This window comes from Sarcophilus harrisii, chromosome 1, assembly GCF_902635505.1.
Source record: "Sarcophilus harrisii chromosome 1, mSarHar1.11, whole genome shotgun sequence".
Taxonomy (NCBI): domain Eukaryota; kingdom Metazoa; phylum Chordata; class Mammalia; order Dasyuromorphia; family Dasyuridae; genus Sarcophilus; species Sarcophilus harrisii.
The window spans coordinates 702,044,814-702,064,280 of NC_045426.1; the positions used below are offsets into that span (position 1 = coordinate 702,044,814).

Sequence of the window (19,467 nt, forward strand, 5' to 3'; positions counted from 1 at the left end):
AAGATGGTGGAGCTTAAGTAGCTGACAGGTCATTGGTGAGGGAGGCCTGGTGTCCCAGGGCCCAAGGGGCTTGGATACATTGATCCAGGAGTGAAGCCACTGAGGAGATGGAGGGAGGGGCCGGGACAGAAGAAACGCCCACAGTGAGACCCAGAAGGAGCTGAGGGGCTGAGGGAGAGCCCACCCAGGCCCCAGGTGTCCCCTGCCAGCTCCCCTTAGCCAGGATGGCCGCAGGACGAGCCTCTTGTGCCTCCGGGTGGCTTCCTGGCCTTTCTTCCCTCTCCCCACCTTGAAGGGCCACAGCCCAAGGGTCCGCCCGCCTCCCCCCCCCCCCCCAGCTGTCACCTTCCCCCACAGACAGGAAAAATCTTGTTGGGTGACTGGGGCAACCCCCCCCCTTCTCTCCCTTGCCCCTCTGAAAACTCCCACTCCCCAAAAGGGCACACCAAAACGCTCTCTTGACTCTTGCTCCCCACCATCCCCCAACTGCCTGCCCCCATCTCTCCCCTCCCCCCCTCCCTCCCCCCTTCCACCTCCCACTTCTCTGCTCTCCCTCTTAAACTCTGCCCCTTCCCCCTGAAACCAAAATTCCTTCTCCCAAAAACCCCTCCCCCCAAATGCCTCTCCCCAAAAAACCCCCCATTATTCTTTCCACCCCCCACCAAAACCACTGTCAATTTCTTTTATTTTTCAACAGAAAACTTCCCCTATTTAAAACATTCTCACCCAACCTCCTCCATGTCCCAATCAAACCATTTCTCCCCACTCAATAAAAAACAATATTGTCTACTTTCCCCCAATAACCTCAACAACCCCTGCCCGGCCCAAACCCCACATCTCTTTTCTTCCCTAAAAAGAACCACCACACAGGCTCCCAAGTCTCCCAGAAACACCTCCAAACAAACTATTTCTCCTTAAATTTGCAACTCTTCAACTTCCCGGGTGCAAAACCCTACCCAAACTCCCTAGAAACCGTAGAACCAAAACCCCCCCAAACCCCAACTTTAATCAAAAAAATTAAGGAAAAACCCTATTTTTCCCAAAAACTTTGCAAAAAATATCTTAAAAAACATACTGGGAGGGAAACCGGGAAAATGGCCAAAGGGGATCAGAAAGGATAATTTTCTTTCTTTCCTATTTCAAAAAAAATCTTTTTATCCTTTGTTGAAACATTGGCTGGGGGAAAAAAATGTTTTCTTGGGGGTCTTCCTAGGGTAGGTGATCCCTTCTTCTCTGTGGGAAAAGGCCCCCACTAGATTAAGGGTCACCCAAAGCAAACCAGTTCTAAAATGCCATCTTGTACCCCTATTTTTAGTTGTTGGGCCTTGTTCCTTGATGGACATTCATTCTAAAATTTTCCATTCAAAAATTTTTTTAAATTTTAAATCTAAGAAATCTTTTTTCCAAATCCATCCCCTTATTGCTCATTTCAAGAGCAGGGCGGGGGCCCAGGGCAACGGGAAAAGCGAAACCCTCCCCTTTTCTAATCCGGTTAAACCCTCTAAATCACCAAACAATAATTCTCCATAAATCCCCTTTTTTAATCGGTTTCTTATTGTGGGCCCACCTTTTGCTCTAATTCATTCATAACCTTCTCCCTCTCAGAAAGGTGTCAAAATGATTCCGTTTTCGTATCGCCTCTCCCAAAACCCCGTTCCCTCAACAGGGACCCAGAAACTCTGGCCCATCCCCAAGGGACCATAAAACATCCCCCATGGGCCCCTAGGAATTGGGCCTTGCGGGCAGGGGCATGCATAGGAAACTAGGGCAAGGAAAGCCCCCGGGTCTGGGGCCTGGGAATGGTGGCCAACCCCGGAGTGCAGGAAGCAGCAGGGAGCCAATAGTGTGTTTCAGATATGGGGGACGGTGTGTGCCAGTGCCCAGGGGTGAGAGATGAAGGGTCCTGAGAAGGATGGGCCACTCACAGGGTCTTTGAAGGACAATGATAAGGGACCAGTGCCCCCCCCCCGCCCTATTACAGCTGCGGCAGGGGTCACAGTCAAAGTCAGGTCCAGAGCAGGGCCCCCCACAGCACCCCTGGGACCACCACGTCCACTGCTGGTCTTACTCCATCAGTCAGGCCCCCTTCCCATGTCTGCTCATCCCGTCATCATCATCATGTCCCCTCCCTCTCCCTGTGCCCCTCCCCGCTGCCTGTGTCCTACCCTCCAGAAATCCGAGTCTGTGCTGAAGAAACCAGGCTTCCTCCTGAGACCCCCCGCTTCCACCAGCAGCTCCCCTGGGCCTGGCTTCCCGCGGCTGCGCCTTCTTCCTCCTTTTGGAAAGTTCCGAGTTGTTACCTGAGCGATGTTCCAACATGGATCTATTCCTGATTTCTGTCAAACTGATTTCTAGTTTTCCCCACAGTTTTTGTCAGACAGTGAGCCCTTACTCAAGTATCTGGAATCTTGGGGTTTGTTAAACACTGTCCAATCCTGTTGTCTTGCTTCTATATGTTTGGAGCCTAAGTTTTGATTCTACTGATCAGCCTTTCTATTTTTCTAACCACTAACAAATTCTCCTGATGATTACTGTTTTATAATTTAGTTAGAAGTCTAGGTCTTCTTCCTTTCCATTTTTTTTTATTCCCCTTCATGACCTTTTATCCTCTATATTAATTTTATTATAATTTTTATCCCTGTAAAGAATATTTTGTTTTTTTGATTGCCACATCAGTGAATAATTTTATTATTATTAAGTTATTAATTTATTGTTTTCATTATTATTAAATGAATTAATTTAGGGAGTATCATCATTTTTATTATACTGCATTCACCTGTCTATGAACAATCATTATTTCCTTATTTAGATCTATTTTTATTTTTTCAAAGAGTGTTTTATGCACAGATTCATATGTTTCTCAGGTGAGTCTTAGTATACGTTCCTAAGTATTTTATACCTTCTCTAGTTATTTTGAATTTAATTTTCTGGTATTATTTAGGGCTTCCTTGTTTTCAGTAATGATAGTTTTTATAGTTATCTTTTTATCAGTCATGTGTAGGTAGATTAATTCTTAAAGGAATTCTTTTTTTCAAAATTTTTTTCTTGATCTTTATTGCATTGCCTTTATTTGTGTGATGGTGTTGATGGTAGCAAAGACAGAAGTGATCCTTTAATGTATTCCTTTAAAAAATTTTTTATTTTGAAAGTCAGAAGAACAGAAAAGGAATACATAACAAAATAAAGCAAAACTAAAGAGAGAACACTGTCACGTTTGGCTGCACCTTCTCACACGCACCCTTGACATTCTGGTCTCCGGAGGGAAGTCGGGACCTCCCACTTCTGGACTCCCCTCTTTACCACGTAGCCTTCTCTCCTTTCTGGGAATCCACCCCAGCCCAAGTCGGGCAGGTGCCTGCTGGTCTCCGGGTCACTGGGGCTCCTTGCTCAGGCAGCTCACGCTGAGTTCCCCAAATCCTCTCCCTCTGACTCCTTGCTTTTGTCCCTGGGAGCTCCCATCTCCATTCAGTCAGTGCACATTGATTAAGCACCCACTTTATATCGGGAGATATAAAGAAGGGCAAGATCAGCGTGTCTCAAGGGAGCTCACGGTCTAATGGAGGAAATCCGTTCACGAGCAAGATGCAGCCGGAGAAACAGGGAAGCGTGACGGGGGAAGGCCCCGGGGTTGGGGGGTTTGAGACCAGGCTTCTCGGAGCAGGAGGGCTTGGCCAGGAGGGGCAAGTGAGGGGTCCAGGCCGGGGGTGGGGGTGGGCGACAGCCAGTGACGGTGGAACAGGAGCGGAGTCCCATGTTGAGGAAGGGCAGAGAAGGCTAGGGAGGGGGAATGGGTCTGGGAGGGGGAATGGGTCCGCAAGGCCTTTCAGCACCAAAGGGAGGACTCTGTATTTGATCCTGGAAGTACAACATTGATTGAGAGGGTCAGTGACACGTTCAGAACCGGGCTTTGGAAAAAGCCCTGTGCTGGCTGAGGGGAGGGTGGTCGGGAGGGGGGGTCTCGAGGCAGACCTCTGCCCTCCCAGAAGCTTGGCAGTAAGCCACATGTGAGGGGGTGAGGGAGGGGAGGGGGACACAGAAGGGGGACACATGACCAGAGAGGGGTGGTTAGGTCTCTGTGCCGTGGTTCCCGCTGTGGTCTGACTGATGTTGGTAGCTGGGGGGGGAGGGGGGAGAGCTAGCATGGAGAACAGAGAGCCCAGCTTGGAGCTTCCCCCTTAACCAGTGATGAGGTGACAAAGGTCCCCCGAGGGGGCGCAGCTGTGGGAGTGCAGGGGCAGCCTGATGAATGTGATTCATGAAGGAAGGGCCGGGGTCCCCGGATGCAGTGACAGCCCAGGTCAGGGAAAGGCCATTGAGTCCTGGCTGCTGACAAATCTCTGCTCCAGGAAAGCTCCCAGCAGGCAGGTGGAGGTGGGAGATTATCTGTGACTCTCTATGAATTCTTTTAAAGAAATCTTTCACTGAGGTCCTTACAGTGGATCTCCTTCCATTCCAAAAGCCTCTCTCCCCTTTCCCTTCCCTTACAGAGAACCATTTCTTGTAACAGGAAGAAAAAGAAAGAATGGGGTGGGGAGGGGGGACCTAAGGGACATATGAGCCCGCTTTGACAGGCTGTGGAATGTTCTGTGCCCCTTCCCTCTGGCTCCCCCCTCCCCCCCCAATGGTCTGTTTGGCCAAAATATCAGGAAAAGCTTCCTAAAGGGGAAAAGGCAGCCTTAAGGGCTCTGGTACCTCCTCCTTCCGGGGCTTCCCCACGAGCTGGCCCAGGGCTGCTTGGTACCTTGTGATGGGGATCCCTTTGGGGAGCAGGGGTCCCTCCCACCTTTCAGATTCTGCTCCCTTCCTCCGTTCTCCCCCTGGGCTGTGCTTGGTGACTTAATCTCACAGGGTCTGTTTCCTGAGCCAAAGGCCATCAGGTCCCATGAGGTTTCGGTGAGTTGCCCGGTGTCACCTGCTGACTGTGTCTGAGGTAGGATCTGCACTCGGGCCTTTGTGATTCCAGTCCTGGACCTTCTTCATAATAATGGCTAATATTTAGGCACAGACAGTATCTCATTGTACATGCACACTTCTGGAAGGCGGGTGCTGTTATTCTCCCCATTTTGCAGAGGAGGAGGCTGAAGCTGGGGAGGGCAAGGTTGGAGACAAGTCTCGGGCCCAGCACTCTGCCATTGCCCCACACTGCCTGGCCTTCGCACTCTGGAGAGTGCGTCGTCGCCTTCATTCTGATGGGATGCTTTTTGACTCTTACATTGCAGCCATTTCCTGAGACAGGGACAGGTAGAACCAGAGGGCCAGGACGTGTGCTGCGTTCTGCACCCGTAGCCAGCCCCCATTTCTGATCAGATTCGCCAGCCCCTGCCGGCTTGCCCCGTGGCTGCTCCTTGCGTCTCAGCAGAGTCCGGGGCCTCTTCTCAGGGCAGGTTCTTGCTGCTTCCTTCTGCTTGCTTCCTCGGGTCAGATTGTGCGTCCTCTTGCTTTTGTTGCAGCTGTGGAGACCCCGCCCCGAAGGGGAGCCGTGGCCCCCACCCAAGCAGGAGAGATGGGCCTGGTCCCTCCCCTTGCATTGCCAATGTGACACTTCCCCGGAAGCCTGTTATTGTGAGACGCTTCTGGGTGATCACGGAGCTGGGCGGTGGCCGCTCGAGTCCTTATGTCGCAGATCTGGCAAAGGAGGGCCCGGAATTTCACGGGTAAAAGTCCGTGGTCTCTGGCCTCGCCCATCAGAGAAGGCGCATCGTGCCCATCCCCTCACGCTGGTGCTCGGGCTCAAGGAGTACCTGTGACTTTGCACGAGGAGGTTGGTGGAGGTGACAGACTGGCCAGTTCCCTTAGAGAGAGGCTGAGGTAGGGGGCCCACTCGGCTGCCCGTGGTCAGGTAGAGCCTCCTGGCCGGCCTTCTCCGGCCTCCTCGGTCATGCTGTGGCCGGATGTGGCCCAGGCTCCAGGCAGCACCGCTCCGAGGGGGCCCCAGGCCCAGGCCTCCGGCCACATCCCAGGAGCCTCTGCCCGGGCTGGCCAGAGGGGATGGTTTCTCGGCCCTGGCCAAGGTGCTCGGCTAACTGAAGAGATTTTATGGGTGTGAGTGGTGGTAAGACCCCCTGACTGAGTTCCAGATCCTTGGCTGTAAGAAGGGAAGATTTCGGGGCTGTAAATGTGCCTCTGAGAGGCCTCTGTCTGGCCTGTTTGTGCTCACCGTTGGCCTGACTTCACCTCCAGTAATGGTGAGCAATTATGGCTCTGCAAGGTTTGCAAAGCACTTTGCAAACTTTATCTCATTGGTCAGCCCAGTAACCTTGAGAGTCGGTTATTATCCATATACTTAGGGAAACTGGGACAGACAGAGGTGGTGGGACCTGTCTCGGATCCACAGCTAGAACGTGTCCAAGGCCTCGTGAGGTCGTGAGGTCTCCCTGACCTCAGGAGCGGCGACCCGACACCGAGCCACCTGCTGCCCTGGAGCGTGGGGGCCGCCCCCCCGCCTGTGCCTCGGCTCTCCTGGGGGCTTCTCTTTTCCACGGTTCTGGCGCTTTATTCTGGCGAGTGCATGGACACCCTGAGCATGTGGGGAGCAGCAGACCCAGTGAAGAAGGGCCTGAGCAGGTGGGAACAAGGATGGTCAGCCCAGGGACAGCAGAACTCAGGGGGCATCCGAGACCTGGGAGACACCTCCGACTCCTCAGCTTGGCCCCCGAGAGATTGAGGAGTGATGGCTAAAGGCTGGAGAGGCAGATTCCAGCTCGGGTTAAAGAAGCATTCTCTACTGTTTAGAGCTGGCCACGAGTGAATGGACTCCTTCCAAAAAGAGCGGCCCCTCTTTCCTTGGAGGTCTTCGAGCTGAAGGTGGATGACCCGTCGTTGAGCTTGCAGCGACCGGAGCTCCTTTCCTGGGGCCGGCTCCGGTCTACAGGGAGATCCCGAGGAGCTTAGGGCTTGGGTGACTATGGAAACGTCCCAGAGGCCGTCGCCTGCGTGTGCCCGGGGAACATGGTCCCCGTCGATGTGAAGTCTCCGACGTATTTCTCCCAGACAGTCCCATGTATTGTGGGAGAATTTGGCCTTGCGTCTGAAGATGCTGACAGTGCCGTTACTGTTCCCTATTTAAAGTCGGACCGAGTCGGGGAGCAGCTGTGATCACACTGGGTTTGTGCACCACATGGGTCTCTCAGAATGAAGATTATTACTCTAGTAGGTTTTCTTTGACATTTTCCAAAATAGAAACAGAATCATTGGCCTTGTTCACAAAGAATAATCAAGGATATATTGGAAACAGATGTGCAGCAAGAGGTTTTTTATTTGAAAGATTTAACTTTTTCAATATCAGAGCAGCGAATGGTAGCTGTAAAACATTCCAGATAATTTCTCATCAAGTTCCAATACGGAACAGCTATATTTATAAACATGTACTTTGTAGTGATGTAGGTCCATGTGTTGGGAATATTTGGGGCGCTTTGATTCTAAACTACTTGAAAGCCTCCCTCTGACTTCATGAAATGGCTCTTTAACTTTGTGGAAATCATTTCCGTCAGAACACTGTAGTCATTTAGCTGCAGAGTGTATGGAGGGACCATCCCCATGCCTTTCTGCATTGGATCCGGGACATAAGGGCCTGCAGGGCAAGAAAGGCAACTCTACCTGTTTGTGGCTAGCAGTTAGTCAATATATATATATATTTTATATATATATATATATTTTTTTTTTTTTATAAAATAGGGGGGCATTTTATTTTATTTATTTATTTTTTATTTTTTTAAATAACTTTTTATTGCCAGAACCCATGCCAGGGTAATTTTTTATAACACTATCCTTTGCACTCACTTCTGTTACGATTTTTCCCCTCCCTCCCTCCATCCCCTCCCCCAGATGGCAAGCAGTCCTATATATGTTAAATATGTCGCAGTACATCCTAGATACAATATATGTGTGCAGAACCAAACAGTTTTCTTGTTGCACAGGGAGAATTGGATTCAGAAGGTAGAAATAATCCAGGAAGAAAAACAAAAATGCAAACAATTTACATTCGTTTCCCAGTGTTCTTTCTTTGGGTGTAGCTGCTTCTGTCCATCCTTGATCAATTGGAACTGAGTTAGATCTTGTCTTTGTCAAAGAAAACCACTTTCATCGGAATACATCCTCATCCAGTATCGTTGTTGACGTATATAATGATCTCCTGGTCCTGCTCACTTCCCTCAGCATCAGTTCATGTAAGTGTTGCCAAGCTTCTCTGTATTCATCCTGCTGGTCATTTCTTACAGAGCAATAATGCAATTAGTCAATATTGAACTCAAATCAATTAGGGATCGCTACGTGACAAAGGGCAGAGTTTTGGAAAAATAATCAGAAGTAACCACCATGGCCTCCATTGAAAACACGATTTTTCATAAAATGTCAAATTTGTTCCTCCTTTTTCATTTAAAACATTAGACTAGATTATAAACATATAAAATGCTGTTGTCTTTTTTCCTTGCCTGCCATGTTACTCTTTGAATTCATATTGATTTTAGAGTCTATTAAGTGTATATGTATACACACAGATGTATATATATATATATATATATATATATATATATACACACACACACACACAGGAAGTTACTGAGGAAGAGCAAAAGAATTGGAGAGGGAATGTAGGAGAGAGAAGAAAAGCACCATTCTGCTGTTCAAAGATAAATACAAAATAATTTCATGAGGCAGAGGGTAAGTATCAACAAATGTGATTAATCAGAAGGGTTCTGGACAGGCCCTGGGAGGTTCTTGGTGACACGTTAAGTGCTGCAAAAATGTGAAGGGTTCAAATCACTATTGATCAGAGAAATGTAAATTAAGACAACTCTGAGATACCACTGCACACCTGTCAGATTGGCTAAGATGACAGGGAAAGTTAATGACAAAATGTTGGAGGGAAACTCTGAGGGAAAACTGGGACACTGATGTATTGTTGGTAGAACTATGTATGGATCCAACCATTCTGGAGAGCAATTTGGAGCTATGCTCAAAAAGTTATCAAACTGCGTAGACCCTTTGACCTAGCAGTGTTTCTACTGGACTTATATCCCAAAGAGAACTTAAAGGAGATTTGCAAAATGCAAAAATGTTTGTGGCAACCCTGTTTGTAGTGGCCAGAAACTAGAAACTGAGTGACTGCCCCTCAGTTAGAGAATGGCTGAATAAGTTATGGTACAAGAATGTTATGGAATATATTGTTCTGTAAGAAATGACCAGCAGGAGGATTTCAGAGAGGCCTGGAGAGATTTACATGAACTGATGCTGAGTGAAACGAGCAGGACCAGAAGATCATTGTACACGGCAACAACAAGACTATATGATGATCATTCTGATGGATGTTTGGAGGATGCATTGTCTGTGAATGCTAATTCACAGGAATCCATCAGGAAAGATGAAATCTGTGGGTAGGAAGAGCGAGAGGGAGAGTTTGGGTTGAGTGGAGAGTGCAGGAAAGAGTAATGTGAACAAAACCTGCAAGTGGGAGCCAGATGGAGGATTCTCTGTTTTCCCCTTGAGGCAGTGATGCAGAGTCTTAGAAATGGAAGGGGCTTCCATGACCATTAACTTCATCTCATACATGAAAGGAAGCCCCCCTCCAACCAGCTGGATGGCTGAAAAAGGGTCTTTTGGCCTCCACTTGAATGCCTCCCATGCCCTCAGGTCCTATCCCACTCTTGTGTGGCTTTAATTATTAAGAAAATTTTCCTGGGTATTTTGGAATACCCCTTGTTCTTAGTCTGGTCCCCCATAGACAGCTCCCCCAATTCTCCTCCCCCAGCCTCTTCTCTGCACTAAACATCCCCAGATCTCTGCTTCTCGCACACCATGGCCTCCAGACAGCTCACCCTCCTGACTTCCCTGTGGCACTCCCAGCTTATCCCTGACCTTCCCAAATTTAGATGATTTCCTGAGTGTTCCATGCCAGATCATTATTGCCTCCTGATTCCTGGACAACACACCTCCCTCAGTGTAGCTTTTCTTGGCTTTCACGTCGCTCGTTTGGCTTATGTTGACCATGCAGTCACATTAAACATCAGCTGTTTTTTAGACAAACTACCATCTCCCAACACCTCCCAATCTTACACTTGTGAAGGTAAAGTTTTGAAGGAAAGCATGGAGCTATTCCTACCAAATTTCAGACTGTAAGAGTTAGCTTGATGTTTTTATCCTTCCAAACCTTTGTGGATCTTGACTGATGTCATTAAGCTACTCCCCCAGATGTGTGTCTTTGATTAACTTGATCTATGTGCTATCAAAGGCTTTATTAGAGTTTTTAATCAGAGTTTAATAGTCCAGGACCATCGGTGTCTGACGCACTCCAGTGTAGACCTCCTGCCAGACTGACATTGACCATGACTGGCTCCAATTAAGTCAGTTCCCAATCCATCTGATTAAATAAATCATTGACTCACCTCCATCTTTCTATCCCCTTCCCCCAAAATAGCAAATACTTTGCCAAAGTCCAGGTAAACCATTTCCCCAGTCTTTTCTTGATCCGCCAGCTCGATGATTTTTTTTTTCAGAAAGTAAATTTGTCATTTTTGTATGATCTGGTGTTGATGAAGCTGACTCTCAGTCACCTTTTCTAGAGGCTCATCACTTAACTTGTAAGTGATCCAGCTTGCTACCCTATCATCCGTCAGCGAGCCTTTGCTAAGTACCTACGATTGCCAGGCACTGTGCTAATCCCTGCACTCCCCCTCTGGAGATCACAATCTTTTTTCCTTCTCCATCTTGGGGCATCTTTTCTGTTCTCCATGATTCCACAAGTAACAGTATTCTTCCCCAACCTTTCACATCCCCAACTGCCTTTCAGACACCTCCAGATTCTTTTCTTACTTCACTTCCTATTAGGGACCTCCAGGATTTCTCTTTTCTAGCTAGAGTGGACAACTTGCTGTTCATCCGCCTCCAGGTTTCCACACTTCCCATCCCCAAGGCTCCCCTTGAGATGTCACCAGTGGTGAAATTCTAGAACCTCTCCTGGGCCGGGACTTGGCCATGTTGGTCCAGGGTCTGGCACAGTGCTGTGTCCAGAGTTGGTAAATACTTGTTTGCGCTTGTTGAAATGATCTGTGAAGTGTCTTATAAATATAGTTATCATCAAGTCATTGATGCTCAGAATTATACAGCTTCTTATGGGGGTGTTAGAGATGAACATTTCTGGTATAAATTTGTTGTGCACATAAAGTGATGTTATGCAAAGAAATATACTGATAACATGCTTGTTTTTCAGTTTGAAATCGAAAATGGAGCTCTCTAAAATTGGAATAAGCTTTGAGGTCTTCTGCCCCAGATCAATTATACATCAGAGGCCTTAGCTCTCTTCCGTCTTTCACTTTAACCCTCCCTCCCTTCCTTCTCTCCCTTCCTCTCTCCTTCTCTCTCTTCTTCCCTCCCTCCCTTCTCTCTCTTCCTCCCTCCCTCCCTTCCTCCCTCCCTCCCTTCTCTCCCTTCCTTCCTCTCTTCCTCTCTTCCCTCCTTCCTTCTTTCTTTTTCCCTTCCCTTCCCTTTTACCTTCTCACTTTCCTTCCTTCCTCTTTTCCTTCTTCTCTTCCTCTCTTCCCTCCTTCCTTCTTTCTTTTTCCCTTCCCTTCTCTTTTACCTTCTCGCTTTCCTTCCTTCCTCTTTTCCTTCTTCTCTTCCTCTCTTCCCTCCTTCCTTCTTTCTTTTTCCCTTCCCTTCTCTTTTTCCCTTCTCGCTTTCCTTCCTTCCTCTTTTCCTTCTTCTCTTCCTCTCTTCCCTCCTTCCTTCTTTCTTTTTCCCTTCCCTTCTCTTTTACCTTCTCGCTTTCCTTCCTTCCTCTTTTCCTTCTTCTCTTCCTCTCTTCCCTCCTTCCTTCTTTCTTTTTCCCTTCCCTTCTCTTTTACCTTCTCGCTTTCCTTCCTTCCTCTTTTCCTTCTTCTCTTCCTCTCTTCCCTCCTTCCTTCTTTCTTTTTCCCTTCCCTTCTCCTTCCTTCTTTTCTTCCTTTCTCCTTGACCACTAGTAGCTGAGCAAGGAAATCTAGGTTGATATTGCCACCTTCTGGACAAAAATTTAAACTCAATAATTCTAGTAAATGTGAGCTAAAGCCTGATTAATGTATCTAATTTATTTCTATACACGAGTGAACAAGAGGAATAAGTGAAATTTCTGATCATAAAGATGGGTCTGTAATTATAAAAGTACCCTAACAGCTCACATTTTCATGGAGTTTTACCCTTTATGACGTACTTTACCAGCAGCCACCTGCACAGTTGGATGGCCGGGCCATTGAGTTGTTAACCAGATGGTTGGCGTTAACGTGAATGTTAGGGGGGTAGGAGGTCTCCAGGGATGGGTCACGGCTGTGCTGGCTAGCACCCAGGAAGGCCTTGGGTAGATGCCGTGCTCACAAAGCTGGCCGGGATGGTGGCTGCCACAGAAGTGGACAGAGTCAGCTGTGGAAGGCTCTAGGCAGTCTTGGGCAGAGGCTGGCCCTAAGGAAGTGATACTGGCCGTGATCTGGGCACAGCCTTGCTCTTAGGCAGAATGAATCCCGCTGGGCAGGGATAAAATGGAGGCAGCAGCCACAAATTCAGTGGGAGTCCTCGGGATGACCTGGCAGCCAGGAGAGCTCCCGCCAAGTGCACCCAGGGAGGCCCTTCTGGGAAAGGTGTCAGGCCCACTGCTGTCCATCTTTGTCAGCCACGCTGGGGATGCCGGGTTTGGTTCTGGGCCCCACCCTGCCAGAAGGGCCTCGATGTGCCTGACAGAACCTGGAGGTGCACGGGGCAGGCGGCTAAGATGACAACAGCCTCCGAGTCCAAGTCAAAATTAAGCCCTGTTGATTCTACCCTTTCAAGATCTCCCTCTGCCCCCGTCCCCCGACTCTGGTGCAGACCCTCATCACCTTCCCCCTGGACCATTGCCTCAAGGCCTTCCCCACTCCCATCCATCCTCCACTCAGCTGCCCGAGTGACCTGTCACAGCCCCTGCTCAGTGGCTCCCTCTTGCTTTCAGGTTCATGAAACCCTCTTTGGGGCTTGTAAAGCCCATCCCACTCTGGTCTCTTCCTACTTCCTAGTCTTCATGCCCCCCGTGGGCGCTGTAATCCAGGACTTCTCTGCCTCCTCCTCCCGGCTTCCCTGGCTTTCTTCTCACATGTCACCTCTTCAAGAAGCTTTTCCAGTTCCCTTCGGGGCTAGTGCCTTCCCTTTGAAGTTGGCTCCCGTTTTATATTATATGCCTTTATGGCTCTTTAGGCACGTGTATGTCTGTGTATTTCTGTGTCTGTACCCATACACGCATGTATGTGAGCATATAGTTATTGGTATGTTCTCTCCCCATTAGAATGTGGGCTCTTTGAAGGCAGGGACCCCGCTTTCCCCTTTCTGTGTATCTTGGCACCTAGTGTGGTACCTGGAATTGTTTTGTTGTTCATTTGTTTCACTCGTGGCAGTTCTCTGTGATCCTGTTTAGGATTTTCTTGGCAAAATTATACTGAGCTATTTCCTTCTCCAGATTTTACACATGAGGAAACCGAGGTTCAGTGATTTGCTAGTATGTGTCTGAGGTGAGATTTAAACTCGGGTCCCCCTGACTCCACACTCTATCCACTGCACCAATATGGGGTAGTAATATAATACTGTACTCCAGGTCCCTGGAATATAGCAAGTGCTTAATAATTGATTGTTGAATTCTCGTTGTTGACTACATAGGATTACCAAGGGAATCCATTATATTAAAACACAATTATTTTTAAAGATAAGAGCTGGTGAGTGACGTGAGCAGAACCAGGAGAACATTGTACACAGCAACAGCCAGATTATGTGATGATCACCTGTGATAGCTTAGATCTTCTCAGCAGTTCCAGTAGACTTGGGTGGAAAATGCCATCTGCACCCAGAGAGAGAACTAAGGAGACTAAATGTGGATTGAAGCATAATATTTTCATCTTCTTTTAGTTTTGTTTATTTGCTCTTTCTTTCTCAGTTTTTCCCCCTTTGGTATGATTTTTCTTACACAACATGACAAAAATGGAAATAGGTTTAAACGTATGTATAAATTATATCAGATTGCTTGTTGTCTTGAGGTGATAAGGAAGGAGGAGGCAAAAAAAATTTGGAGCACAAAATCTTTTTTTATGCCTTATTAAAATTTTTGTTATTATTTTATTTTATATATATATTATTAAATCTTTTTATTTACATAACATATGCCTGGGTAATTTTTCAACACTGACCCTTGTAAAACCTTCTGTTCCAACTTTTCCCCTCCTTCTCCCTACCCTCTCCCCTAGATGACAGGTAATCCAATACATGTTAAATCCAATATTATAATCCAATAAATACATATTTATATAGTTAACTTGCTGCAACAGGAAAATCAGATCAAGAAGGAAAAAAAACTTTAGAAAGAAAACAAAATGCAAGCAAACAATAACAGAAAGAGTGAAAATGCTGTGTTGGGATCCATGTTCAGCTCCCACAATCTTCTCTCTGGGTGTAGGTGGCTCTCTTCATCACAAGATTATTAGAAGTGATCTGAATCATCTCATTGTTGGAAAGAGTCACTATGTTGAAAATTATCTTTACATGTATTTGGAAATTTTAAATACTGTCGAGACAGAAAAAGAAAGAAAAGGGGAAAAATGTAATAAATAAATAAACAAACATAAATTCAAGAACTGGGCATAGTGACATAGTGACATAGTGATATATAGAAGCCTGATTTCAGCTCCTGCGGTGGCTGATGCTGCCGGATCTCATTAGTTCAGGAGTTCTGAGCTATAATATCCACCCTGGCCCAGCCCCTGAGAGTAGGAGTCTTCCAGGTTGCTGAAGAAGGGGTGGCTCAGCCTTGGTCAGGAAGGAGCAGATCAAACTTGCCATGCCAACGACTGGTGAGGGTAGGCCTGGGAGTCTCCTGAACCAGAGAGGGAGAGCCTTCCAGACTGTTCCCAGATCTCATGTTAAGAACCACCCCTGTCCTAGATGGACTCAAAGATCCCTTCTTTCTAAGTCATAGTTTCTCTGCTTTAGAAAAGAAAGCTACATTTTGGCAAGATTTGATCATATTAATATTAAATAGTTATTATTTATTAATTTTATATCAATAATCAACAAAAACATTGATTTAATTAATTAAAATGATTGATAAAGATATTAATAATAATATTATTATATATTAAATAATTAGCATTTCTTGAAAGAAAAAAATGACTTATTGCTCCTCTCCTGAAAAGTTTTTCTCTGTGGTGACAGACATCACGGTGGCTCTTCTCCTTTGTAAGAAGGTAATTGGTGATTAGAAATGCTCATAGGACAGTATGTAAATGGAAACCGCTTTCCTTGTATTTTAAAGGGATCTTTGCTACTGACGTCGTCCACTTGTTTGCTAATTATATCATCATCTTGTCAGGAGATTTTAGCTGTAAGAGCTCCTCGTCCAAAGGAAGGCTCAGCAGCCCCCAGTCAGTTTTAAGAATACTTCTTGGGAGCAGAATGTACAGGTTCTAACTCACTCGCATCACCCTGGGGACGGAGCTAGTTCCATTTTGTTGTTGATTCCATGTTTCTGAGTAACAATCTACATTTAGAAGTAGCTTAAGCTTTGGAAAGTGCTGTTCGAGTATCACATTCGGACTCCCGACAATCCTCGGGGCTGTTGTTATTCTCGTTTTACAGAGGAGGAAACTGAGGCAGGCCGAGGAGAAGTGCCTTGCCCCGGTCCCACAGCAGGTAAGTCTGAGGCTGACTCCGGCCTGGCTCTGTCCGTCGCCCCCTCGGCCGCCAGCCTCCTCCGAGCTCCAGGGTCGCCGCCTCCTTGCCCGATGCCTTCTCTGGGTTGATCTAGTCTCCTTTATCCCCACAGCCACAGCCCTTTCCGACAGCACAAAACCAAAGACAAGCACGAGATCGATCGGATGACGCTCACAGTGGTGAGTCGCTCCTGTTTTCTGCGCCTCCCCTGGGGCTTCCCGAGGGGGGGAGGGCAGAGGTACTGAGGGTGGGGGGTGAGTGAGGGGAGAATTCTGGGCGGATTTCTGAGCTCAGAGTGGGCTGTGGGGGGCGGAAGCCCCGTCTCGTGGCTGGGGGGATAGACCGGGGCAGCCATGAAAGGCCGAACAGGGAGATGGAGAGCGGGCTCGGTGAGCTGGAGACGGGGCCCTTGGGGCCCCCAGGACCTGCCCTGGCCTTGTGTGCACTTGTGAAGCTGACGATACCCCGATAATTAGATTTCCTTCGAATAAACCCGTCTCCCCCAACTATGTAAACGGCTGCCGACTGCTAGCTGTGGCCTTTCCCTGATGCAGTGGTGCCTCATCTCCATTTATCACGTTGTCTTTTGCCCGCAGAATGTGGAGCTTCCAGATGCATTTTCTCCTGAATTAAAATCCCTTTTGGAAGGATTGCTGCAAAGAGATGTTAGCCAGCGGCTTGGCTGCCTGGGAAATGGGTAGGCTCCTTTCTCTGCACGTCTTTTCAGCCTTTGCTTTGACTTGAGATTCCCTGAAGTTGGTTTGGCTCCACAATCTTTGCATCGAGGCTTTTCCTTGAACCCAGTGCCTTCCCTTTAACCCACCCTTTCTGGGGAATTCTTTTGGGAGTCCCTCCCATGGGGTAAGCCACATAGCTTCCACCCCTGCCCAGCCTTAGGCCTTCCTGCTGACTCTTTCCCTCCCCAATCCTGGAGTCGGACACTGATGAGCTCTGGGAACCTCGAACTCGCACCCTTCCCCTGAAGCAGCCTTTCCTCAGACGGGGGGGGGGGGGGGGGGGCATTGCTTCCATCCCCACCCAGAGTGAAGGCAAGTCCCTGGCTCAGCCCCAAGTGACCACAGCTTGGTTACTGAGTCCTCGGCGTGACCCATTCAGAGCCTGGAGCCAGGTGCTCTCTTGGGCCTCCCAGAAGCACCAGCTGTTGGGGACCTCAAACTTCCCTGCTAGAGGTTTCTTCTGCTCGATAACCACTGGCCTTCTGGGAGTAGGCCGTGTAACCCTAGGCAAGTTCTGCCACAGAGCCCGCTGGGAGGTGGGCCTTTTGCTGTGCCCATCACTGCAGAGTCTCTCCCAAATGACTGAGGCCCAGCGGGGCCCAGCACCCCTCGGTTCTCAGGGTGGTCACTGGTTTAGGAAATAGCTCTGCTGTTTACAACTACCTGTTTTTAAAATAAGTTATTGATGGTTTTGTTTTATATTTCATTCATTTCTGGGGGTCTCTCCCCAACCCTCCACCACCTTGAACCTTCCCCAACCACAGCAACAGCCCCCGATAGGTCCCCCCCCCCATCTGAGAGAAGAGGAGGCTCTGTCTGCAGGGCCATGGCAGGGGGACCGGTCTCCTCTGGGGGTCTTTGTGCTCCTTGTGCTCATTGTTAGTATGGTTTTGGATCTGCGTTCTCTCTGACAGACGTTCTGGTTATCATTAATTCTATTTATTTCTTCTCTAGTGCAGAGGAAGTCAAAAGCCACATATTTTTCAAAGGAGTCGACTGGCAGCACGTCTACTTGCAGAAGGTAGCCGGCCCTCCCCAAGACCCTGTTCTCTCGTTGCTTTCCCTTGCTGTGGCCCAAGCCATGGAACCGTGGCCTGATGGAGAGTTGGCAAAGGCCCGGTCCCATCGCCTCCTTTCCAGATTATTGTTTCCCTCCCTCTCTGCCTTGTTTATTTCTGTTTTGCTTCTCTTTGAATCCTTGAATGACTCTCAGCACTCCAGTGGCTGTGATCTCATTGATTTGGGAATTACCTTCAACAGGGCTGATTGCCATCCGATGTAGATTATGTTTAAAGGAATCCTATATCTAATTAGGCAGGGGGAAAAACAACCTTTTTTATATACACTGTTGTTCTTACATTTAGGTAATTATGTTTTCTAATCATTTGTATGAGGTGGTAATTTAGGATGCTCTTCTGGGGAACTGAAATTGAGAGAGCCAGTTTTGGCCAAAAATAGCCACAGAATTGAAATGGGAAGATTTACCCTTTCAGGTTGTTGAGAAAAATGCTTCAGTTTGTATACTGAAAGCAGTGTGTGTGTGTGTGTGTGTGTGTGTGTGTGTGTGTGTGTGTGTGTGTAACTATTTCAATCCACATAGAATATGTATTCTCTTTTGTAGAACTGACATATTTTTTTAGCCAGCACGACGCCATGTAATATTGGCACCTGAAATCATTTTTAATGTGGATAATGTTGATTCTTGCTATTTGGGAGCTTCATTAATATTAATTACTTCATTAGTGTTGGAACAAAACTCCAGAAAAGACTCAGATTATGAGTTCAGGAAGTACTCACTCATTTTTCCAAAAGACAGACATCTGCAAAGGAAGAGAATATACATTTTTAACATTCTGATAATAGTGATGACGTTCACGTGGTGCTGTGAGATTTGTAAAACGCTTTCCTCACAACAATCTGGTGATGGTATGTTGTGCTCATTGTACAGATGAGGAAACTGAGGCACAGAGAGATTAAGCGAGTCCCCCACGTTTACAGAACTAGCAATGTTGGCTGGAACCAAGGGCTTGAGTACAGATCTTCTCCCTCCAGGCCTGGAGATTGTTTTCATTCTTCCATGATGAGCTTGGAAAGGGTGATCTTGGAAGAAGCCATTTTTCAAACTGTAATCTTCTTAGAAATGAGTTAGAAGGAGTTTCCATGCCTGAGGTCTCTGCTGAACCCTATATAAAGGAGGTTCCCAAATTAGGTATGCTCCTGGCAGTTCTGGAATAAATGAGATTCCGAAGATAAAGTTTTGTCTTATTAAGATCTAGGCACACAATAATTTCAAAAAAGTCAAGACTTTGAAAATTATTTATTTTTTCACTTTTCATTTAATTCTCTGAAAAGTGAGGTTTTTTTGTTTTTGTTTTTGCTTTGTTTTTGGTAATGATCAGAATAAGTGAGTAAAAGAAAAAATGTACAACATGATTTTAAAAACTTAATATATGACACAGTAGGTCTCATCCTAAAATTCCTCCTTTCTGTTGCTATTTGGAAACCCTTGATATGTTGTCTACCACTCCCCCCACCCCCCCAATAAAATGCATGTACCAGAAAGCACAGCTTGCTCATTGTCCTGCCTTTCTCTGATTCCAGTATCCTCCACCACTGATCCCTCCCCGGGGTGAAGTAAACGCCGCAGATGCTTTTGATATTGGCTCATTTGATGAAGAGGACACCAAAGGCATTAAGGTACTCACTCATGTGATTTATTCTTGCTCTCACATAGTTGGAAATGAACTGCATTTGTTGTTGTTGTTGTTGTTTTAAACCCTAGTGGAATATGTCTTATTCTCATTGCCAAGATGGTTGAGAAAGTGTTAGTCTGGAATTGGGTAACAATTAAGAATGGATAATGTATGCATTTATTTTTGATGAAATTCAGAATGGTCTGATTACTCTTAATTTGAATTATAATTGGTTGAAATAAAAGCCCGAGTGTTTACAGCACAATAAAAGCTCTGACAATACGGGATCTAATTTGTTACAGGTAAACTGTCAATTATGAGACTCTTCTCTGATTTTTAGTTTTCTT

General features: G+C 47.0%; 1 protein-coding gene across 1 annotated transcript in view; it reads left to right on the plus strand.

Annotated features, from left to right (window-relative positions):
* The window catches only part of GRK3 (G protein-coupled receptor kinase 3), a 183,471-nt gene that overhangs the window by 135,920 nt on the left and 28,084 nt on the right, over positions 1–19,467 (plus strand). The window contains exons 14-24 of the mRNA XM_031948769.1: positions 5,070–5,167; positions 5,287–5,360; positions 5,451–5,654; positions 5,903–6,011; positions 6,385–6,564; positions 12,950–13,036; positions 15,616–15,669; positions 15,783–15,869; positions 16,287–16,387; positions 17,382–17,448; positions 19,029–19,124. Of these exons, the coding sequence (XP_031804629.1) occupies positions 5,070–5,167; positions 5,287–5,360; positions 5,451–5,654; positions 5,903–6,011; positions 6,385–6,564; positions 12,950–13,036; positions 15,616–15,669; positions 15,783–15,869; positions 16,287–16,387; positions 17,382–17,448; positions 19,029–19,124 (1,157 nt within the window). The remainder of the gene's footprint in view (positions 1–5,069; positions 5,168–5,286; positions 5,361–5,450; positions 5,655–5,902; positions 6,012–6,384; positions 6,565–12,949; positions 13,037–15,615; positions 15,670–15,782; positions 15,870–16,286; positions 16,388–17,381; positions 17,449–19,028; positions 19,125–19,467) is intronic.